This window comes from Schistocerca nitens, chromosome 8, assembly GCF_023898315.1.
Source record: "Schistocerca nitens isolate TAMUIC-IGC-003100 chromosome 8, iqSchNite1.1, whole genome shotgun sequence".
Classification (NCBI taxonomy): domain Eukaryota; kingdom Metazoa; phylum Arthropoda; class Insecta; order Orthoptera; family Acrididae; genus Schistocerca; species Schistocerca nitens.
In genome coordinates this window covers 68,963,341-68,988,730 of record NC_064621.1, presented here as the reverse complement: position 1 = coordinate 68,988,730, position 25,390 = coordinate 68,963,341, and the positions used below count along the sequence as shown (strand labels likewise).

The window sequence follows — 25,390 nt, the reverse complement described above, 5'->3', positions numbered from 1 at the left end:
AATCCTTAGTTAATGTACGAGAGATTTAATTTGATGAAAAGAGAATACACAAAACATCAGCAAGTAAACAGGAAAAAAAGGAATACATATGTAGAAAAAGTGTGAGTGCAAAGTGGCATAGCAAGAATGGCTAGAGGAGAAATGGAGTGAAAGTTGAGCTCAGATGGCAAGCAAAGAAGGAAAGACTGAAAAGTGGAAGGAATATATAGAAAGCCTACGCATAGCAAACAAACTAGACTGCAGTATTACGGAAAGAGAATGGTAAGTAGGCAAAGGAGAGATGATAGATATGGCACTGCAAGAAGAATTCAATAGAGCAGTGAATGAACTAACTTGAATTGAGTAATGTAGAGTAGACAACAATTCCTCAGAATTATTGACATCTTAAGAGTAACATACCATGGCTAAAATATTCCACATGGTGAGACAAGATATGAATATATGAGACAGCTGAAATACCCTCAGACTTTAAGAAGAATGTAATAATTCCTATTCCAAAGAAGGGAGATATTGAAAGGTGTAAATATTATCGAACCGTCAGTTTAGTATGTCTTGGGTGCAAAATACTGACAGGAATTATTACAGAAGAATGGAAGGCAACAATGGTCTTATGACTTATTTAGAAGATAGACTGAAAAAAAAAGGCGAACTATGTAGTGTTATTTGTCGATTTAGAGAGAGTCCTATAGATATTGTTGATGGAATATTCTGAAATTCTGAAGTTAGCAGGGATAAAATACTGGGAGTGCAAGGTTATCTCCAACTTGTACAGAAGCAGGCTGTGGTTAAAGGACATGGTACAAGAGCAATAGTTCAGAAGAGAGTGAAAACAAGGTTGTAGCCTATCCTTGATGTTATCAGTCTGTACACTGCACAAGCAGCAAGAAAAACTAAGGAGAAACCTGGAAAGGGGAGATGGATTTGGGAGAAGAAATAAAAACTTGACATTTGCCACTGACATTTTAATTCGATCAGAGAGTGCAATGTATTTTGATGATCACTTGAATGACATTGGTAGTGTACTGAAAAGAGGTTACAAGATGGTGGTGGTGGTGGTTAACTTACAGTGTCTAAAATAGAGACAGTGTCCAAATTAGAGAAGATATTATTGGTGGCTGGCAAATAAACGGAACATTTTTCTGAAATGAGAAATTTTTTAACATCAAACATAAAGTATTCAAAGGATCTTTTTCAGAAAGTGTTTGCACAGAAATGGCATGCAATTCATAAAGAGTTCAAACAAGAAGAGAAAAGCAACTTCTGAAATGTATGCTAGAAGAATGCAGAAGATTAAAGAGAGAGATCAGCAATGAGGCTGTGAGTCAAACTGGGAAGAAAAAAAAAAAAAATGTGGCACAACTTGACTAAAAGAAGGATTGGTTGACAGAACACATGCTGAGCCATGGAGGAATCATCAGAGACCAAGGCTTGACCACAGCAAGCAAGTTCTAATGGATTTAGAATGTAATAGTTATGCAGAGATGAAGAGGATAGAGGGCTGCATCAAACCAGTCTTCAGACTGAAGACAACAAAAAAGTAAAATACAGCAATAATATTTATCAGCTTGCCGCTACCTAACCTAAATAGTGCCTTGTTCTACTGATACTAACCAAGCATGGAGGAGCACCATATTGTGGTTGCATTCATGAGAACAACTGTTCAAATCCCCATCTGATCATCCAGATTTCGGTTTTCCATTATTCCCTTAAATCACTCCAGGCAAATGAAGGGATGGTTCCTTTGAAAATGGCATGACCAATTTCCTTCCCTGTCCTTCCACAATACAAGCTTTTGCTCTGTCTCTAATGAATGCACTGTCAACAGGACATTAAACTCTAATCTTCCTGCCTGCCTGCCTGCCTGCCTAGCTACCTTCCTTCCTTCCATTTACATGTATATTTCACTCTGTTGTTTAGTACATCACAGGTGGCAATTTCCACCACCATTATCTGTTCTACTGATGACTGGAGGCAAGTTGAAATGACTATACACCTTTTCTAGCAGTTTTTATTCTTTTTTGTAGTCGCTCCCACCTCCCTGTTGACAATGATAGTGACGAAAGTCATTAAAAGTTCAGAATAAATGACCAAACTGACACGGCTTGCCAAATGAGAAGTTTTAATGCTTAGTCTCTTCACTTCTGTCACTCATCACAAACACATTCAATGTCACGTCGGAGTACGGAATGTTAATAATGTGTTAATCACTACCCACACTTCACACATGGCTCATTTTCCTTTAGCACAAATTTCATTCACTCAGTTTTGCTTACCAGATGCCATTCCAATTTAAATTATTAATAACAGTTCCTATTATATCATTATCTCTGATTAAGTTGTGAAATTTGATACAGGTAGAAAATTAAGGTGTTCTGTAGATGTTGATAGGAGACAATATATTCTGCAAGAATAAGTGCCACTGTCGATATAATAATTCAGTAGTTCATAAGTCCATGCTCAATACATTTCTCAACCAAGAAAACGAGTATCTCAAGTCAGGTTCTGAAATGAGATTCTCTGTCTCTAACACCCTCCCCACACCACACACTTGCCACCCTACATCACCCTACTAACTTCCGTAGCATGCTGATCACACCCTATCATAATCACAAACCACTGGCCCTATCCGAAGGTTCCTTCCCACACAATCATGCTCCCTGTAAAATCTGCCCCATGCATCATCCTACCACCACATTTTCAAACCCTACCTCCAGTAAATACTACAATATTACTGGCAGAGCAACTTCCAAATTCAGGCACATTGTTTATCAATTAACTAATAGTGACTGCACAATATTTTGTATACGCATGATTACCACCAAACCAGGTGAACACAAAAGGCTTAGGGGAACCGTCGACCTTGGGGACACCAATTATCCAGTTGCTGAACATGCTCTACAACATGAATCAATGGACCCAAGTTTATTCTGCACCACACAGGCTACCTGAATTATCCAGCCCAATACTAGTATCCCCTGAACTTCTGAAATGTGAACTTTACTTCCGATACATCTTTGCATCTTGACAGTGTCCTAGACTTAACTTGCCATCTCTCTTCTTTCCTTATAGTCTTCTAAACTGGTGAACCAAAACATTATGACTCCTGCCAACTGTGTTGGGAGCTTGCAATGTGGATAAGAAAGTATACAAGGTCTGTTCAAAAAATTCCGGAATTCTGTCCACAAAATTTTCTATGCTTACCTTTTACTTATTGTGCATGGTCTCCTTTGAAATACTCTCCTTCACAATTGATATACTGCTACAAATGCCATTTCCACTTCCAGGAGCAGTTTTGGTACATCTCTTGCTGGATTGCACGAAGTGCCATCTGCGAATTTTCTTTTATCCCGTCTATCGTTGCAAATGTTCATCCTTTAATGGCGTTTTCAACTTTGGAAATAAAGAAGTCTGCAGGGGCTTGTTCTGGAGAGTACAGAGGGTAAGACAGCACAGTGGTATCATTTCTCGTGCAACAGTTACATGCCAACAGGGATGAGTGTGCGGGTGCGTTATTGTGATGCAAGAGCTATGAATTGGCTTGCAACATTTCAGGCCATTCGCTTCTCACATTTTCTTGCAGGCATCACAATACATCTCTATAGTACTATTGATCAAATGTTTGTCCCTTTGGCACAAGTTCATGATGAACTTATCCTTCAAAGTCAAAGAAAACTATCAGCATGGTTTTGACATTTGACCTGACCTGATGAGCTTCTTTTGGTCTTGGAGAATCTTTCTCTATCCCATGTGAAGATCGAACTTTGGTCCCCAACATCATAATCGTACACCCTCGTCTTATTACCAGTTATTATTCTCTCAAGAAACATCTCGTTCTCATTTGTGCGATCCAAAACATCTTCACAGATTGTAAGGTGAATGTCTTTCTGGTCTTGACTCACGAGTCGTGGAACAAACTTGGCTGCAACTAGATGCATTCCAAGATGCTGCATCAGGATTTCATGACATGATCCAACTTGTAATGAATCATCCTCTTCTAACATTACCTTTTCTTTATAGAGATAACCGATACCATGTATAACCTTGAATCTTGCATAGGTTAAAATTATCTCAACTGTTTCATTAAAAGAATTCATATCATTTTGTATACGATGTATTATATTTCAGGTTAAAATGTATAAAAAAAGAAATTAATGTGTTACGTTATTGAATGTTATGTTAGTGAAGGTTTACGCCAGCTGTCTGACACATCTACATATAGCATCTGCCACCAGGGTCAGACTGACCTGCAGTCCCCTCCTGAAAATCCTAGGTCCCTCACAAGGACTTACACCTCAATCTGTAGACCTTCTTACCCCACCCAAACTGTGCACACTCACCTTTTACCCTCTTCCTGAGATCCAAAAACCCAATCATCCTGGTCATCCTATAGTAGTTGGCTTCAAAGCACCCACCGAACATATATCTGCCTTAGTTGATCAACACCTGCAACCCATAGTACAAAGACTTCCCTCCTACATTAAAGATACCAACCATTCCCTAAATTGTTTGAAATATGTGCCCATTCCACTCCCATCACACACCCTGCTTTTCACCATCAATGCCATCTCCCTCTATATCAACATCCCCCACGTACATGGTCTGTTACTGCTGAACATTTCCTCAGTTACCACCCAACTGAGTCCAAGCCTATGACAACCTTCTTGCTCACTTTAATTAACTTTATACTTACCAGCAATTACTTCACCTTTGAGGAGCAGACCTACAAACAGATCAGGGGTATGGCCATGGGAACCAGGATGGCTTCTTCCTATGCCAACTTTTTCATAAGTCACTTGGAGAGGGCTTTCCTGGTTTGGTTTACATACATTGATGACCTCTTTGCCACATGGACTTAAGATGATACTGACCTGTTAAAATTCCTGGAACCTCTAAATACCTTCTCCCAATTAAATTTCACATGGTCCTATTCTGAATCCCATACCACTTTCCTAGATGTTATCTCATCCTCACCGAAGGCCACCTACACACTTCTGTCCAAATGAAACCCACAAACAAACAACAGTACTAATGTAACATTTTGACAGTTTCCATCCTTTCCATGTCAAACGTTCCCTCCCATACAGCCTCGGCATTCGAGGCAAACACATTTGTTTGGGTGCAGCCTCTTTACAGCAATACACCACCACTCCCACTTCAGCCTTCACTGGACATAATTATCCCAACAGCCTGGTTCAAAAGCAGATTTCCCGAATCATCACATCCAATCCTGGTACTGCTGATTCCTAAAAAAAAAAAAAAAAAAAAAAAAAAAAAAAAAAAAAAAAAAAAAAAAAACCAAATTTGGAGCTCACTACTTGTCACCCAGTATTATCCTGCTCTTGAATGTATCAATCAGTTACTTCTACAAGCCCATAACTTCCTAAAATCATGCCCTGAAATGAGATCCATTCTGTCTGAGATTTTGCACAGCACATCTAGAGTAGCTTTTCGTCGTCCTCCCAATCTCCGTAATATCCTCGTCAGACCCTATGCTGCTTCTGTACCCACCTCCCTACCCTTGTGTTCCTACCACAGTGGCCATCCCCTGTGCAAGACTTTCCATATGCACTCTCCTACCACCACCTATTCCAGCCCCATAACTGGCAAAACATATACTATCAAAGGGAGAGCCATATGTGAATCAACACATCGTATACCAGCTGTTATGTAAACAGTGTTCAGCCTTTTACTTCGGCATGACTACCACCTAGTAACCACTCAGGATGAATTGGCATAGGCAGAGTGTGTGCACAGGCAACGCACAATATCCTGTTGCAGAGCATGCAGTACAACATGACAGTCATGACCTCTGTGCCTGTTTTACCACACACACAATATGGATTCTTCTCCCAGACACTAGTTTCTCAAGACACAGTGGGTGGGTACTAGCACTACAACATGCCCTTGATTCTCACCAACCACCTGGCCTTAATTTGCATTTATTCCTTCCGTCTCAGCATTTATTCACAGTATCTACTTTTTTTCACTCCATTGTACTTTTCTACATCTTTCATTTTCTGCCTTGTTTATTTTTCGTCCTCCCCCCCCCCCCCTGTTACATACTATGCATTTAGCTTCTCACTCTTATTAACTTGTGCACAATGTTTTAGCAGAAATCTCTGTCTTATATTACCCTGTCTTCCACCTTCAAGCTTTCAAATCTCGTCCGGTGCAGTCTCCAACATCAGTCTTTTCTCATTCCATCCAGAAAGTCTCCCCTGACATGGGGTTCTGGATGACTTTTCTACATTGTACCCCTTTCTCTAAACCTCTCCAGTACTTTTTCCTCCATCTTTCTTCCATCCCCTTCAACTCTTTCACCAGAAGAAGGAGACACTGGCTCTGAAAGCTTGCAAAAGTTAATCGTTTTGTGTGTGTGTGTGTGTGTGTGTGTGTGTGTGTGTGTGTGTGTGTGTGTGTGTGTGTGTTCCCTTACCATCACTTGGTGAGTAGATTTTTTTATCTGTCCATGCACATTATATGATCATATGAAGTGATTTTTTGCATTCGTGTGCACTTTCAGGGTCTCCACATTGCCTTTATCACTACTCTGAGAGTGATGTGGTCCGATCCACATTCAGCACGTCTTAGAATATTGATATTTTGCATCCACTTGTTTATTCTTGTCTGTACCAATACATGGCCAACATGGTCAATGTGGGTCACTGTTTTGCATCCAGAGATTCCTCAGTTCCTTTAAGTAAGTCAGTACTATTTATGAATTTCACTTTTGAAGTGGCTAAATTAGTCCACATAATGCCATTTTTGTTGCTCACGTGAAGTTGCAGTGTTTTCCAATGGTTTCTTTGAAGGTTGCTTCTTTCCCAACTTTTGTATTAAGATCTCCCACAATGATTTTGTGTCTTCAAATGGTGTGTTCTACTGGTACACTGTCCGAGACTGTCCCTAGTTCCTCGCAAAATACATCTTTTTTTATCTCTCTCTTCATTGAGAACATAACAATTTATAAATACCAACATAAGGTCATTCACATATCTATAATATAAATATAGTAACAAAAGTTTTTGCACACAATATTAATGTTATAATAGATCCCTTTTGTGAGAAAGCAACTGAAGAGACTGTTAACAATGTTTTTCAAAGTATTGTTAAGTGGTTCTCTGAAAATACTCTCTCCCTAAGTTATGAGGAAACATATTGTATTCTATTCAGGGCATATTATATTCAGCTCTGTAGAAAAAAAGCATCATACCAACAGTTAATGTAGCACATGAAGTGGAGTCAGTAAACAGAGTAGAATTCTCCAAAATTTTGGGTGTACATATTAATGAAAATATGAAATGGAACAAACATATTATTGAGCTCTTCAAACAATAAAGTTCCACTACTTCTGCTCTTTGTGTAAATGCTAGTCTTGGAAACAAACAGATAAATATCATGAATGTTATGGAATAATTTTCTGGGGTAGTTTACCAAAGTATTAACTGTGCAAATGCAAGCAGTAAGAATAATACATGTAGGCAGCTCTTCAAGGTGTTAGGTATTCTAACTGCACCATCACAATATGTATATTACCAAATGGAGGTGGCAGTATTATTACTCTGCAGTCTGTTGCAAATGCCAGTTCCTTAAACTTCCCAATACTATTTCCCAATTTCCTGAAAAGAACATCTTCCCTCCAGAGATACCCATTTGAGTACTCGAAACTTAAATTGGTAGTGGCAAATAAGAGAATGTTGGTGTGAAATGTTACACTGTTGCGTGACTTCTATCAAGCCTGTTGCTTCCAACCACCATCTTGTAGAGTATCTCGTAAGACTGCATGTCTTATGCATTTTTGGCAACATTACAGATGTTTAAGTAAAAATGTTCAGCCTGAACACAAAATAATAATTGTGCAATGAAAAGTCCATGTTGGAATATGAACAATTATGAAAAAAAAAAGTCCAGGGAGTCCAGCCAGAAGGCCGGAGATACCAGATGTGTGCATGAAGTGGACCTGCTTGTGTAAATGTGTGTGTGTTTTCCAATTTATTTATTTATTTATTTTATTTTATTTTATTTTTTGTTTTTTTTTAGGAAGGCTTTGGCCGAAGGCTATTGTGTAACAGTCTTTACACTGTACCTGTCTGAAACTCAATGTGTCATCTTCATGCTGAGTAGCAATCTATTCCTTTCATAATTGTTGAAAATAATAATTGTGGCAGATGGAACAATGAACAGTGAATACATGAAGTATCCATGATCTCTACAATTGGCATAAAAAAATAAACTCAACAATATATTGCAAAATATATGAAGACATTCATGTAAAATAAGACTAGATTTTGGGAAAATAAAATTTATACCTTTGAACCACAATGTCATCACTGCTTATTTCTAAGAAGGAAATTACAAAAGAAGGGAAATACTTAGACATATGAGTTGTTAAATGTAGAAAATGTTTGCAATTTCTTCAAATTAAACCCATAGAAGTTTTAATGATTCAATGAAGATTTCATGTAGACATTTCAGAAATTATCAAATACATGGTGTTCAGCAAAGGAGTCCTTGATTTCAAAAGTAAATACATCAAAAAGTAAAACTTATAGACGAGTGCAACAAACGGTATGTTTATTGCGGAAACTATATGAATTTTATACAGAAGTTAGATAGAAGTTTCATAATAGATCGAAAAGCTGCTAACAGATGGCCCTGTAACTGCAGCACATAGTACTTATAAATAGTGCACTGCAACTCAGAGGGATCAGTTCCACAACTGACATATGAAAGGAGGTGGCCGTATCAAAGGAAAAGACTGTCATGTATTCCACTGAATTTGTTTTTATGATGCTGGAATACCACATATTACAACACATTCCTATGGCAACAAGGCACAGTTTTCAAACACAATTTTATATTTCAAAAGGACCCAATGTGAAAGCCATTGTGAAGCTCTTGCCAAATTCCAATGGACAGGCAGCGTGGCTGATTTGCGAGGGAATGTTGTTACCAGGTAAACTGTAGTTCCATTGCATTCTCCCAAAGTTACTGTTTATGCTGCATTATGCAGCAAACACATTATTGACTCTTTTTTAAGGCAAGATGCAATCACTAGTGAACATTACATTGCTTTTGGAGCAATTTGTTGCCACACAGCTAGCACTGGAGGAGAGACCAGGTGCCCAGTGGTTCATGCAAAATGGCACCAGATTACACTTGCGTCAAACAGATGTTGCACTTTATTGATGAATATTTCAAGAACAGAGTCACTGTATTGGATTATAGCAAATTTACTGATTCACGAATGGATTGGCCTCCATATTTGCCCAATCTGACACCATGGAGCACACTGAAAGACATTGTCTACCAAAACAACCCATTCAAGCTGGACAAACTTGAATTGGTGATCTGTGTGGCATCTGAATCCATTTCCACTGAGACACAGCAGGATGTGATGGCAAATTTCATTGTTTGTTTGTGCCACCTATGTACTGCGAGTGGTGGACATTTCTAAATAAATTGTGATGCAACTGCAAAAACTGCTTGTAGAGGGCAAGTTTAATTATGCACAGTAATGATGTACAGGCTGCACAGTGTACAGCACCATCTGTTAGCAGCTTTTCCAACTATTTCAAAACTTCTGTATAAAATTCATTGGCTTTCACAAAAAACATATCTTTTGTTGTAATCATCTGTCAATGCTAGTTTTCAAGATATTTAATTCTGAAATAAGGCACTCGTTCGTTTGACACCCTATATGATAGTTAAAATGCAAACCTTAAGCTCAGCACTGCACAAAAGAAAAATTTATAAACTCGTCAAAGCAATCTTGATGTCTACATGTTACAAATTTCAATAACTGTTACAATCTCAAGATATCTTGATTGTTACCTGCGAGCCCACTGTCCAGCTCTAACAACCCCACTGCCGTGTATTAACAGAAGTAGTTTATCTGGATTCTGCAAGGCATCTTCTGTTGCAAATATGAAGGACTTTGGTCCACTGCCACTCTGTGGCACATCAAGTCTATGGAGATTTAAGTCATTTTCCAGCAGCCCATAAACATAATCTGTTATCACCTGTAAAACATAACTGATTACAATACATTTATTCTATCAGCACATGAAATTTTTACTGTAGCTCTGCAAATAATAAATGTAAAATTCCCAAGTTTTCGATTACTGTTGTACAAAAATAGTTTGAACAATGTGAAAATGCATAACTAAAGAAATACTAAACTTTACTGTCAAGGTAGAGGTCATGAACAGCTCCCAAGAAATACAAGTGTCATTTGTGAGGTTAATTACATCCATGGTGAACAATAATGGTACTATCAAAATTTTCTGAGGTACACATGATGATCTTTTCCTTTCTGATGATGGCTCCCCATAAGGAACAAATGCCTAAGTTACAGTTACTAGGAATCTTCAAAGCAACTACACTTATGTGCTGAAATTCTGTAAATGTGTGCTTTGTGTACTCGCCAATGATATTATACAACATCAAAAGTCTGTGTATGCTCTAAACACATTATAAAGTTGGGCTCTGCCATCTGCAGCATCCTGTATCTTGTGCAACAAAAATAGCAATTTGGTTTTCACCCAATCCTTGCTGACAAATATGTGATAAATTCCAAAACAGTTGTACGACCTATGAGAGGGTGGAGCGGGGGGAAGAGGAGAGGCATACTCACAAAAACGATTATAAAATATATTTCATAGTTCCCCAATCAACTGGCATTGTACCTCAAGCTTTCTTAAACACACACACACACACACACACACACACACACACACACACACACACAGATAGTTACGATAACATGCTCCACACATTGTTTTGGTGACCAGTTTAAAATTGCTACAAGAGGGGCCAGTTGTTTTACGAGTTGCACCATACAGTTAAACTTAGCCAACATGGCAACAATAAGTCAAAGAGGGGAAGAAATATATAATCTGGAATATATATATATATATATATATATATATATATATATATATATATATATATATATATATATATATAAAATTTAAAAATCTGAAAAATAAACATTCATTCATACAAATTAAAAGAAATGGTTCAAATGGCTATAAGCACTATGCGACTTAACATCTGAGGTCATCAGTCCCCTAGACTTAGCACTACTTAAACCTAACTAACCTAAGGACATCACACACATCCATACCCGAGGCAGAATTTGAACCTGCGACCGTAGCAGCTGTGTGGCTCCGGACTGAAGCGCCTGGAACCGCTTGACCACCGTGACCGAGGTGCTCCACACAAGGAAACTTTGCATTCTGTGCACCAGTATGAAGTCTCTTTGCGAAGGCCTTTTCTCGCACACACCACACATCTCCTTGTTGGTCTTTTCTTCATTGTGCGTGGCAGAAGGTCTGAAAATGCCTGGCTGTGAGGCGTGTTGCTTTTGGTGTTCGAGGTGGGCGTCCTACTGATGTCCCTTGATGTGGTGAAGATATGGTCAACTGTTCACTAAGACTAATCAGGAAGCTCATTCTACTTTGTTTGCCACCATGCTTCTTGTACAGAATGTATGCATTGTAGCATGCAATGTCCAACAAGTGGTGGAAAAGCTTCTGATAGTATTTTTTCAGCCTGCTTCTGGCCATCTGGTAACTTTGTAACTGAGAATCGCACCTGTCCACGCCCTCCATATTCTTGTTGTAGTCAACGACAACTTGTGGCTTTTGAACGATTCCCTTCTTCGAGTTTACATTTACAAATGTATCGTCATGGATGGCGTTAACCATAACAACGTCTCTTTTATCTTTCCATTTCATTACCATCTGCTTGCCTTTGTACCCTGTTATGTACTCCCCTTTCTTCAGTTTTTTCTGTTTTACAAAGTCAAGAAACCCCTTCCTGTCTTGCTGCATTGTGCCGACAACATCGGTGTTATTGCTGGTTAGTTTGTCCACCAAATTTGTACTGGTGTACCAGTTCTCAAGATAAATACAGTGGCCTTTCCTGAGTAGATCGTGTGCAAGCTCCAAAACAATTCGAGAGGTTATTTTATTGTCTGGATTGTGGCTACCATAATTAGTGTCCTTTCCAGTGTAAACAATAAAGTCCCATACATACCCAGAACTGCTTTCACAGAGTTCGTACAATTTGATGCCAAATCTGTTACGCTTTGATGGAATATATTGCTTCCATCTAAGCCGTCCTTTCCAGAGCAACAACGATTCGTAAACGGTGATGTTCCTTTCTGGCACGTACACTGATCTGAATTTACGCCGCAGATGCTCCATAATGGGGTGAATTTTGAATAGTTTTCTGCTGATAGTGCCTAGTGGATCATATGAGGTATTGTCAGCAAAGTGGAGGAATTTCAGTAGAAGATGAAACCGCTTTTCACTCATCACTTTCCTGAAGAAAAGTGTGTCAACAGATTCCCTCTTTGAAAAGTACATTTTGTGGTCTGGTTTGTGAAGAATTCCTTGAAGTACAAACATTCCAATAAGTGTTTTTACCTCGTCACGTGTAGTATTCTGCCAACTGTGAACCGTGGAGCATGCTGCTAAATTGGGACAAGAAGCTATGAACTGTTCTGCATATACGTTCATCTGTTCAGCTGTAATTGTGCACAAAGCATCATCCACAAAACACATAAAACAACTCATCACATCGTTTTGTTTTAGAGGCACAACTGTACTACTATTACCACTGAACAAATATTGAATACGAACTGAACTAGCACACACAAATTCACTAGGTACCGTCTGCTGCAGTAGTGTCTCATCGTCAGATGTTTCTGAATCGAAGTCACTTTCACTAGCCTCAACATCTGTATCTTGAAAACTTTCAGAACTGTCACTGAAATTATCGTCACTTTCTAAAAGCAGCTTCTCAATCTCCGAATCTGATGAACGACTTCTTTTCGCCATTGCAAAAGATCACTCACTAACATTGCGGTAAACACGGATGAAAAAGGCGCGCTTTTGCCGCTGCTTCACAGGACGCATTTTCTCGACGCGCGCTCGGGTGGACAATGTTATAATTAGCCTAGAACACACTGTGTTGCGTGACAAGAGCTGCCATCTAGTGGACGAAGCTCAACTAATACCATAGTGTCAACGGCAGGCCGATAACTTGTCATTCTCATTAGCTACTAGCCACAGAACGCAGTGGACAGATATATCCGTCGAACCCACTATGCAATAGCAGAGCATGGATGGATATATCCGTCATGCCCACTTAAAAGGTTAATAGCATGTTCGTGTACAATATGCAATACATCAGTGATTCTGCATGGCATGGATTCATCAAGCCTTTGGTAGGTTTCCAGAGGTATGTCACACCATGTGCTTACACACATGGCCATGCAGTTCCTAAATTATGGGCACAGGGCAGGTGGGCTATAGCATTCACTACTGTCCCATTAGGTGCAGAACAGGTAAATTTGATGGAGAAGACATCAATGTGAGTTCACTATCATTCTCCTGACAAGGGAACCTCCCCATCGCACCCCCCTCAGATTTAGTTATAAGTTGGCACAGTGGATAGGCCTTGAAAACTGAAGACAGATCAATCGAGAAAACAGGAAGAAGTTGTGTGGAACTATGAAAAAAAAGGTGAAATATACAAACTGAGTAGTCCATGTGCAAGATATGCACCATCAAGGACAACCAGAGGTCAGGAGCGCCGTGGTCTCGTGGTTAGCGTGAGCAACTGCGGAACGAAAGGTCCTTGGTTCAAGTCTTCCTTTGAGTGAATATTTTAATTTTTTATTTTCAGACAATTATGTGACGCACATGCCGTCACCAGTGTCGTATAGAATATATCAGAAGTGTTTTCCTGTGGAGGAATCGGTTGACCTATGACCTTGCGATCTAATATTATCGGTTCCCATTGGAGAGGCACGTCCTTTCGTCTACTAATCGCACGGTTTTTCGGTGCGGTCGCAAAACACAGACACTAAACTTATTACAGTGAACAGAGACGTCAATGAACGAACGGACAGATCATAACATTGCGGAAAAAAAAAAAAAAAAGTTTTCACTCAAGGGAAGACTTGAACCAAGGACCTTTGGCTCCGCAGCTGCTCACGCTAACCACGGGACCACGACGCTCCTGTGCTTACGTTATCCCTGAAGTTGCTTATCTTGCGCATGGACTACTCAGTTTGTATATTTTTGCTTATTTTTTCCATAGTTCCACACAACTTCTTCCTGTTTTCTCGATTGGTCTTTGTTCAGTTTTTCAAGGCCTATCCACTGTGCCAACTTATAACTAAATCTGAGGGGGGTGCGATGGGGAGGTTCCCTTGTGAGAACTCTGCAGCACTGTTCTCGCCTTGTGACATGGACAGTTACCCTGAGGTAGGATGCCATCGCTGTCAGGTAACATATTGAGGATGAAGGTCCACACGCATGCCCCAACACATTTTTAAAGTGACCATTTGCCTCAATAACGACATATCTGGACGCGATACTGACCTGATGTACCAAGATACGTGATTCTCCCAACTGGGTGACACTTTTCCATTGATCCATAGTCCAGTCTCGATGATCCTGTACTCACTGCAATCATAAGTCACAATATTGTTGGATCAACATGAGAAGATGTAGAGCTTGTCTGCAATGGAGGCACACATTCAACAACATGTGCTGAATGGTGTGTTCCTAAATGCTAGTGACTGCACTATGGAGATCCACCTGACCTGCTTTACAGACCTCTGACCTCCAAGTTCTGTGACGAGATGTGGACATTCGACATTTTGTCGCCTGATCAAGGTTTCACTGTAATTCAACTACTTTCCATATATGCTCACAACAGCAGTACACAGATGACCAGTTTCACTGTTTCCAAGATGCACTTCCCAAAGAATTGGGTTGTAACAAGGCGCCCTTTGTCAAAGCCATTCCTGTCAGTAGATTTTCCCATCATTAGACTGATTCCCTCTTCACTTCTGCTCTGCTTATATACTTGCCACACCATATATCCACAGCTCCACCAGGTCGCATTCACTCTCATGATGGTGAATGGTTGTAACATTTTGCCCAGCTGAGCATACTTATATTCCTGTGTTAGTCTTGGCTTTGTATTTATCTTGAATATGACAATGCATTCAGTTTGCTGTTCATAGAAATTCCTCTACATTTCCCTGTATCTTCTTATTCATTATTAGTCCTACTCCTGCATTACTTCCATTTAATTTTATGTTGACAACTGTGCACTCATTTGACCAGAAATCATGTTCCCCTGCCATTTCACTTAACTTATATCCGTATATTTAACTTCAAATTACCCATTTCTCTTTTCGAATTCTCTACCTACCGCACTGAAGGATTTAACATTAGATACCCCACCCTAGAATGTGTGGTTTTTGTTACCTAACAATGTGCAGCAGTGTAGCAGCTGTAAGATAGTTTTCAGATTGAACAGAGGCACTCCACCTCACTTCCACGTCAATAAGGTGTATGCATAACTGTGCAACTGTCAAATGTATCAGTGTTGTATGGAAATGAAATGACACTGCATTAACTGAAAATGGTTTATGTCTTTCTGTTTTAAATATATGTAAGAGTTTCTGGTATTAGATACAAACAAATAATTTATTTGTTAACATGTTGACTGCTATCAGTGGCAGCCCCCAATCAACTGTTACTGGTGCCCATCCTCTAACTTGACGATAAGGTTCCTTTTGAACCTGTAATACTATATTAATTCTTAAATGTGTGACCATTAGGAAAGAATGACAAGACTGTAGTGGGAACATACAAATATCAATTGGTTTCTTCTGGTGACATCATGATCCTTGGTTGTCCTCAGCCAGAGATTGAAACAGGAGACTATTTGACATTCAAAATGTTTTTCTCAAGATGATACTTTCAGTCATTCAGAGTATCAACACGGCAACGCCATGTTTGCTAATGTTACAAGGCCACATCACTCAATCATTCACATTTTTCCAACTTCAGGTACAGAAAACATTGCTGCATTTCTTCAGGAACTGAAGGTTAGTCTACTCTCTCCACCAATATGTCACCAATGTGACTGCACCAACAGTATGGTTATCTGTATGCTGAGGCATGCAAGCCACCCCAGCAAAGCAAGGTCCACGGTTCACGGGGTGTGCAAGAAATTAGTGGCTGTAAACAGGTCATATAGGCCAAACATTCGGATCTCCGGGGAGGGGGTGATAACTCAAGAGGATGTCATTATCAGGATTTAAAAAAAACTGGTTTTCTACAGATCAGAGCATGGAATGTTAGGTCGCTTAATTGGAGAGGTAGGTTAGAAAATTTAAGAAGGGGAATTGGCTGGTTGAATTAGTTGTAGTGGGAATTAGTGAAATTTGGTGGCAGGAGTAACAGGACTTCTGGTCAGATGAACACGAATTGGCTTGTTGAATTAGATATAGTGGGAATTAGTGAAGTTTGGTGGCAGGAGTAACAGGACTTCTGGTCAGATGAACACAGGGTTATAATTACAAAGTCAAATAGGGCTAATGCAGGACTGGGTTTAATAATAAGAAAATAGGAGTGATTAAGCTACTACGAAAAGCTTAGTGAATGCATATTTGTAGCCAAGATAGACATGCAGCCCACAGCCTCCACAGTATGCCAACTAGCTCCACAGATGATGAAGAGATTGAAGAAATGAATGACGAGATAAAAGAAATTATTCAGATAGTTAAGAGAGATGATCATCTAATAGTGATAGGGGACTGGAATTTGATAGCAGGAAAAGGAAGAGAAGGAAAAATAGTAGGTGAATACAGACTGGGGTAAAGGAATGTAAGAGGAAGCCACCTCGTAAAGTTTTGCACAGAGTATAACTTAATCATTGCTAACACTTTGTTTAAGGACCTGGAGACACCGGAAGATTTCAGATTCATTATGTAATGGTAAGATAGAGATTTAGGAACCAGGTTTTAAACTATAAAACATTTCCAAGGGCAGATGTGGACTTTGACTACAATTTATTGGTTACTAACTGTACATTAAAACCAAAGAAACTGGAAATAGGTGTAAAATTAAGGAGATGCGACATGGATAAGTTGAAAGAACCAGAGGGTTCTGAGAGTTTCAGCACTAGGCAACAGTTGACTAGAACAGGAGAAATGACTGCAGTAGAAGATGAATGGGTAGCTTCAAGAGATGAAATAGTGAGGGCAGTAACGGATCAAATAAGTAAAACGAAAAGGCCTAGTAGAGATCCTAAGATAATACAAGAGCAAATGCAGCAAATGAAGCACGAAAGGCAATACAAACATTTAAAAATCAGATTGATGGGAAGTGCAATATGTCTAAGCAGAAATGGCTAGAGCACAAATGTAAGGATTTGGAAGCACATATCATTAGGGGAGAGATAGATACCACCTACAGGAAAATTAAAGAGGCTTCTGGGGAAAAGAGAAGCAGCTAAACCAGTCCTAAGGAAAGAAGGGAAAGCTGAAAGGTGGAAGAAATATATTGAGGGTCTATACAAGGGAGATAAACTTGAAGACAAATCTTACAGAAAGGGAAGTGGACATGAATGGAGCTGAGATGGGAAATATAATGCTGCAAGGAGAAATTGATAGAGGTCTCAAAGATCCAAGTCGAAACAAGGCCCTGGGAGCAAACGATATTCCATCAGAGCTACTGATCGCCTTGGGATGACCAGTCATGACAAAACTCTTCTATCTGGTGTGCAAGATGTATGAGACAGGCAAAATATCCTCAGACTTCAAGAAGAATATAATAATTCCAATTCTAAAGGAAGCAGTTGCTGACAGTTGTGAAAATTATTTAACTATCAGTTTAATAAGTCGTGGTTGCAAAATACTAACATGGATTCTATACACAAATATGCAAGAACTGGTAGAAGCTGATCTTAGGGAAGATCAGTTTGGATTCTGGAGAAATGCAGGAACACAAGAGGCAATACTGACCCTATGACAGGTTAAGGAAAGGCAAACATTTGTTTACAGCATTTGCAGACTTAAGAGTAAACTTTGGTCAATGTTGACTGGAATACTCTGAAAATATAAAGGTAGCAGGGGTAAAATGCTTTTTACAACTTGTACAGAAACCAGAAAGCAGTATTAAGTGTCGAGGGGCATGAAAGGGAAGCAGTGATCGAGAGGGGGAGGGGGGGGGGGGGCGGGAGGTGTGTAGCCTATCTCCGATGTTATTCAATCTGTACAATGAACGAGCAGTAAAGGAAATCAAAGAAACATTTGGAATAGGAATTAAAGTTCCGGAAAAAAGAAATAAAAACTTTGAGGTTTGCCAATGACATTTTAATTCTATTCATTTATCAGAGACAGCAAAGAACTTGGAAGAAATAGGCGAATCAAACCATGTGATGCCAAGGGAATCAGATTTGGAAATGAGACCTAAAGTAGTAGACGAGTTCTGCTATTTGGGCAGCAAAATAGCTGAGGATGGTTGAAGTAGAGTGAATATAAAATGTAGACTGATAATGGCAAGAAAAGCATCTCTGAAGAAGAGAAATTTAGAAAGAATGACTGTAGATTTAAGTGTTAGGAAGTCTTTTCTGAAAGTATTTTTCTGGAGTGTATCCATGTGTGGAAGTGAAACATGGACAATAAACAGTTTAGGCAAGAAGAGAATACAAGCTTTTGAAATAATGTGCTACAGAAGAATGTTCAAGATTAGATGGTAGATCCTATAAGTAATGAGGAGGCACTGAATAGACCTGGGGAGACAAGAAATCTGTGGCACAACTTGATCAAAAGACGTGATAACTTGATAGGACACATTTTGAGACATCAAAGGCTCTCCAATTTAGTACTGGAGGGAAGCATGGAGGGTAAAAATTATAGAGGGAGACCAAAAGGTGAATACCATAAGCAGATTCAGAAGGACGTAGGCTGCAGTAGTTATTCAGAGATGAAGAGGATAGAGTAGCGTGGAGAGCTGCATCAAACCACCCTTCGGACTGAAGACCATAACAACAGGCCAAACACTGACGTGCGCATCCATGTGCGCACATTTTATTAGTGAATAAAGACATTGTCCAAAAGCGTAGGAATGTTTCCAGTCTTGTTTTTAGGTCTACCAACTGCTCAGTGCCTAACAATACAGACAGCTGACACCTTCATTCCTTCAGTTACTTGTATTTTTAAGAAACAATAATAAAAAATGTTTGCAACCTCCCTACCATCGTTTGTCAAGTAGCTGTTTCCTTTGATTTACACTATTTTCCATAGTACAAAACAATATTCCTTTTTATTACAAATCAATCTTTCTCAGTTATTGTAAGTTTCTTTCCTTGTCATGTGAATTTCTAGTTCTGTTGGCTGTTTAATATGTATACTGCCATACTTAGTTTTCATGGCAAAACACGTATTATAGACAGGAAAAAAATTCTAAAGTACAGGGTGAGTCAGGAGGAGAGGTACATGCTTTGAGGGATGATAGTATTTGTGATCCTGAACAAAAAAAAAAAAAAAAACCTTCATATGGACATATGCCCTACTCTGAATGGTTTCTGAGATAGAACACATTCAATATCACTTCTGTACATTTTTCTTGAATAACTTGAAAACTGCACCCTCCAGTGAAAACGTGTCACAGTACAAAATTAAACTCGATTAAACTTCCTACAAAAATTTGCTATTCATTTTTCCTCTAGGGCTAATAGTTCGTGTGAGAAAGAGTGCGAGAATATTGAAAATCTTGCGTGACGTGCTCACACTGTAGCTTACATAGCTTTTGTAGACCAATTTAAGGTAGTTTTCCAAATCGATAAACCACAAGTGTCCTGTATAAAATTGTTCATCTACAGTACTGTGTTATGTTGAAACAATGACAATGTTTGAATAATATAGAAAAATAAACAACAATGCACCCAATGCCCATAATTCACGTTCCAATTTGAAAACACTGTAGAAACAGAACCACCACTCAGTATGAGGAATCTGAACAGCATATTATTCATGCATCGGGAAACATCATGGAACAAAAGATTTTAGCAAAAATGTTACCAATAGATGGCACTGTAAGCATGTTACTGTAAATGGTATCGGCTACAAATGACACATGAATCGCAATATGACAGCTATGGTTTGAATTGCACATTATAAAAATGCAGTAAATGAAGCAGGCAAAAGGGAATACAAACGTCTCAAAAATGAGATCGACAGAAAGTGCAAAATGGCTAAGCAGGGATGGCTAGAGGGCAAATGTAAGGATGTAGAGGCTTGTCTCACTAGGGGTAAGATAGATACTGCCTACAGGAAAATTAAAGAGACCTTTGGAGAGAAGAGAACCACTTGTATGAATATCAAGAGCTCAGATGGCAACCCAGTTCTAAGCAAAGAAGGGAAGGCAGAAAGGTGGAAGGAGTATATAGAGGGTTTATACACGGGCGATGTACTTGAGGACAATATTATGGAAGTGGAAGAGGATGTAGATGAAGATGAAATGGGAGATAAGATACTGCGTGAAGAGTTTGACAGGGCACTGAAAGACCTGAGTCGAAACAAGGCCCCGGGAGTAGACAACATTCCATCAAAACTACTGATGGCCTTGGGAGAGCCAGTCATGATAAAACTACCATCTGGTGAGCAAGATGTATGAGACAGGCGAAATACCCACAGACTTCAAGAAGAATATAATAATTCCAATACCAAAGAAATCAGGTGTTGACAGATGTGAAAATTACCGAACTATCAGTTTAATAAGTCACAGCTGCAAAATACTAACGCGAATTCTTTACAGACGAATGGAAAAACTGGTAGAAGCAGACCTCGGGGAAGATCAGTTTGGATTCCGTAGAAATGTTGGAACACGTGAGGCAATACTAACCTTACGACTTATCTTAGAAGAAAGATTAAGAAAAGGCAAACCTACGTTTCTAGCATTTGTAGACTTAGAGAAAGCTTTTGACAACGTTAACTGGAATACTCTCTTTCAAATTCTGAAGGTGGCAGGGGTAAAATACAGGGAGCGAAAGGCTATTTACAATTTGTACAGAAAGCAGATGGCAGCTATAAGAGTCGAGGGGCATGAAAGGGAAGCAGTGGTTGGGAAAGGAGTGAGACAGGGTTGTAGCCTCTCCCCGATGTTATTCAATCTGTATATTGAGCAAGCAGTAAAGGAAACAAAAGAAAAATTCGGAGTAGGTATTAAAATTCATGGAGAAGAAGTAAAAACTTTGAGGTTCGCCGATGACATTGTAATTCTGTCAGAGACAGCAAAGGACTTGGAAGAGCAGTTGAACGGAATGGACAGTGTCTTGAAAGGAGGATATAAGATGAACATCAACAAAAGCAAAATGAGGATAATGGAATGTAGTCAAATAAAATCGGGTGATGCTGAGGGGATTAGGTTAGGAAATGAGACACTTAAAGTAGTAAAGGAGTTTTGCTATTTAGGGAGTAAAATAACTGATGATGGTTGAAGTAGGGAGGATATAAAATGTAGACTGGCAATGGCAAGGAAATCGTTTCTGAAGAAGAGAAATTTGTTAACATCGAGTATAGATTTAAGTGTCAGGAAGTTGTTTCTGAAAGTATTTGTATGGAGTGTAGCCATGTATGGAAGTGAAACATGGACGATAACCAGTTTGGACAAGAAGAGAATAGAAGCTTTCGAAATGTGGTGCTACAGAAGAATGCTGAAGATAAGGTGGGTAGATCACGTAACTAATGAGGAGGTATTGAATAGGATTGGGGAGAAGAGAAGTTTGTGGCACAACTTGACTAGAAGAAGGGATCGGTTGGTAGGACATGTTTTGAGGCATCAAGGGATCACAAATTTAGCATTGGAGGGCAGCGTGGAGGGTAAAAATCGTAGAGGGAGACCAAGAGATCAATACACTAAGCAGATTCAGAAGGATGTAGGTTGCAGTAGGTACTGGGAGATGAAGAAGCTTGCACAGGATAGAGTAGCATGGAGAGCTGCATCAAACCAGTCTCAGGACTGAAGACCACAACAACAACAACAACCACCCATAGTGCTCAATGTGCATGATCACACAAGTTCAGCATTGTCAACAACTGTGGTAGTGTTAGGTAATCCCAACAACTACATCAGGTGGGAAAAATTGGTTTTTAATTGTCTTGGGGCCCAAAATCACATAAAAAGAAAAATGACATCAGTTTTGCAAGACACGTTCAATATGCTGTCCATGGTTTTCTGTCACAAGTTGTGCCTACCTGCGACTCAGTATCTCCACTATATGGTGAGTAGCAAGTTTCCTTCTCATAATATTATTGGAGCACTTTATACAGGCTCACATGAGCACTTTGGTAGTTCAGTTTTTGAATCTCTGCATGTTAATCTAATTTATTAGACACAGTTCTTGCATTTCCCTCCATGTCTACAGTGAAGTTCCCTAGCACAAGTCTATAGTCATTTGTTCATTTGTTTTGAAAGCTAGTGACTGCTTGTTGGCATTAGACAGCTAATCAGGAGGCAGCAAGGAAGTAACCTATTTTGTGGCATCTGCCCAGTTCCTAACCAAGAGCGAATTGTAGTTTCATCTGTGTGCTTTGGTAATTTTGTTTCTCGAGTTTCTTCATGTAAATTTATTAGTCACAGTTATCACACAGTTTTGTGGTATATCACAAGTTCCTAATCAGAAGTGAATCACTTAGTCTCACTTGTGTGCTTTCATAGTTCAGTTTTTGAATCTCTGTGTATTGATCTAATGTATTGGACAGAGTTCTTGCATTTTCCTTTGTGTCTACTGTAGTGTTCCATAGCATGTGTCAACTGACCTTGTTTGTCTGTGTAGTGTAGTTTTCCATGGTACTCGGTATGGATAGAGACTGTGATTGCTGTGTGAGGATGTGAATTGAGTTGGTGACACTTCACTCTTAGTTCCAGGCTGTGATGGCTTCGGTTACACAGCTTGAAGCTCCAGTGGAAGGGCATCAAGGTTGTGGGCCAGCTGTGCAGATCCAATGGACATCTGAGTCCGCCGGTTGGTCCGTACCGGCCAGCCCAGTTACTGCTCGCACTGAGGTTGACCCCTCGCCTGTGGTCGAGTGGGAGATCACCTCGGGCATGACAGGTGGGCCGCACTTAGGACCTCCCTGGTTAGTCTACAAGGTGCTGTCTGTGGCTGACACTGCCCTCAGCCGCAGTCACTTGTCCTGATTCAGAGGAAACTTCTCAGCCTCCAAGATCCGGGCAATCACAGAGGGTGGGATTACTGGTAGTTGGGAGCTGCAATGTCAGATGCATTAAGGGGCTCCTTAGAGACATGGCTGCCAAGGAGTGGAAAAAGCCAATGTGCACTTTGTGTGCATACAGGGTGGAGTCACTCCAGATATGGGATGGGTCCTTCCAGATGCCATGAAGAGCACATGGTTCAGCAAACTGCAGGGGGAGGCTCATATCGGTACCTATGATGTGTGTCCCTTTGGATCAGAAGAGATTCTCTCTGGTTTCGAGAGGCTAACACAATTGGTAAAGGCTGCCAATCTCACTTGCGAAATGAAAGCAGATATAACCATTTGCAGCATAGTTGACAGGACAAATTGTGGATCTCTGGTACAGAGCCAAGTGGAGGGTCTGAATCAGAGGCTCAGATGCTTCTGTGACAATGTAGACTGCAGATTCCTTGACTTGCACCAGTGTGGTTGAGTTTCGGGTTCTGCTGGCAGCTTAGGGTGGTTGAAATGGCTCTGAGCACTATGGGACTCAACTGCTGAGGTCATAAGTCCCCTAGAACTTAGAACTACTTAAACCTAACTAACCTAAGGACATCACACACATCCATGCCCAAGGCAGGATTCGAACCTGCGACTGTAGCAGTCGCGTTAGGGTGGTTGAGCTTCGGGTTCTGCAGGAGGTGACATACATGGGTAGCAGGGGCTGTGTGTTGTGGACTGGGCAGTTTTTTAGGTTTGAGGGTCTTGGGAAAACACAAAAAGGGCTTCAGTCTCAAAGGGAGCAGGTTGAACACAGGAAGAACGTAGATATAGGAATCACCAGTATAATAGCTGTAAATTGTCATAATTGTGTTTAGAAAGTACCAGAGGTCCAAGCACTAATAGAAACCACTGATGCTCAAACTGTTAAAGGCACTGAAAGCTGGCTAAATCTGGAGATCAGGTGAAATTTTCGTGAACGATCTAGCAATGTTCAGAAAGGACAGGCTAAATACAGTTGCTGGTGATGTGTTTGTTGCTGTTAGAAGTAGTTTATCTTGTAGTGAAATTGAAAGTAGATAGTTCCTGTGAGTAGTTGGGTAGAGGTCATTCTTGGCAACCAGAATAAAATAATAATTGGATCCGTTTACCAAGCTCCCAATTCAGGTGATACTATTGCTGAAAGATTCAAAGAAAACTTGAGTTTAATTTCAAGTATGTACTCAACTCATACAATTATAGTTGATGGTCACTTTAATTTACCCTCAGTATGTTGGTAAAAATAGATGTTTAAATCCAGAGGTATACATAGAACACCATCTTAAATTGTGCTAAACGCATTCTCTCAAAATTATTTCTTGCAGTTAGTTCACAAGCCCATGTGAATATCAAATGGTTGTGAAAACACACTCGACTTCTTAGCAACAACTAATTCTGAACTAATGACAAGGGTCAAAACGACTACAGTGATTAGTGAATACAGGGTTGTCATAGCGAGATTAAATACTGTAATCACCAAATCACCCAAAAATTAACAAAAAATATATCTATTCAAAAATGTAGATAAAAGTTCACTTGACGCCTTCTTGAGAGACAATCTCCACTTCTTCCAAATTAACAATGTAAGTATACACCAGATGTGGCCAGACTTCAAACAAATAGTATTGACAGCAGCTGAGAGATTTATACCAAATAAATTAACAAACAATGGAGTTGATCCCCCTTGGTGCTCGAAGCAGGTCAGAACACTGCCGCAAAAACAACAAAAAAAGCATGCCAAATTTAAACGAACGTTAAATCTCCAAAATTGGCAGTCTTTACAGAGCTCGAAATTTAGCATGGACTTCAATGCAAGATGGTTATAATAGCTTCCACAGTGAAACTTTGTCTGGAAACCTAGCAGAAAATCCAAAGAGATTCTGGTCGCATGTAAAGTAAGCTAGTGGCAAGACACAATCAATGCCTTCTCTGCATGATAGCAATGGAAATACTATCAACAACAGTGCTGCCAAAGTAGAGTTACTAAACACAGCTTACAAAATTCCTTCACCAAAGAATATCTACATCTACAGGGATACTATGCAAACCACAGTTAAGTGCCTGGCAGAGGGTTCATCAACCCACCTACATAATTCTCTATTATTCGAATCTCGTATAGCACGCAGAAATAATGAACACCTATACGTTTCCATACAAGCTCTGATTTCCCTTATTTTATTGTGGTGATCATTTCTCCCAATGTAGGTCTGTGTCAACAAAATATTTTCACATTTGGAGGAGAAAGTTGGTGATTGGAATTTCGTGGCAAGATTCCATCGCAACGAAAGATGATGTCCAGCCGAAATCCTGTATCATTTCAGTGACACTCTC

At 39.7% G+C, this 25,390-nt stretch overlaps 1 protein-coding gene across 1 annotated transcript in view; it reads right to left on the bottom strand.

The window, feature by feature from the left end:
• LOC126198685 (FAM172 family protein homolog CG10038) overlaps positions 1-25,390 on the bottom strand; it is a 266,737-nt gene that overhangs the window by 204,544 nt on the left and 36,803 nt on the right. The window contains exon 3 of the mRNA XM_049935180.1: positions 9,835-10,022. Coding sequence (XP_049791137.1) covers positions 9,835-10,022 — 188 coding nt within the window. The remainder of the gene's footprint in view (positions 1-9,834; positions 10,023-25,390) is intronic.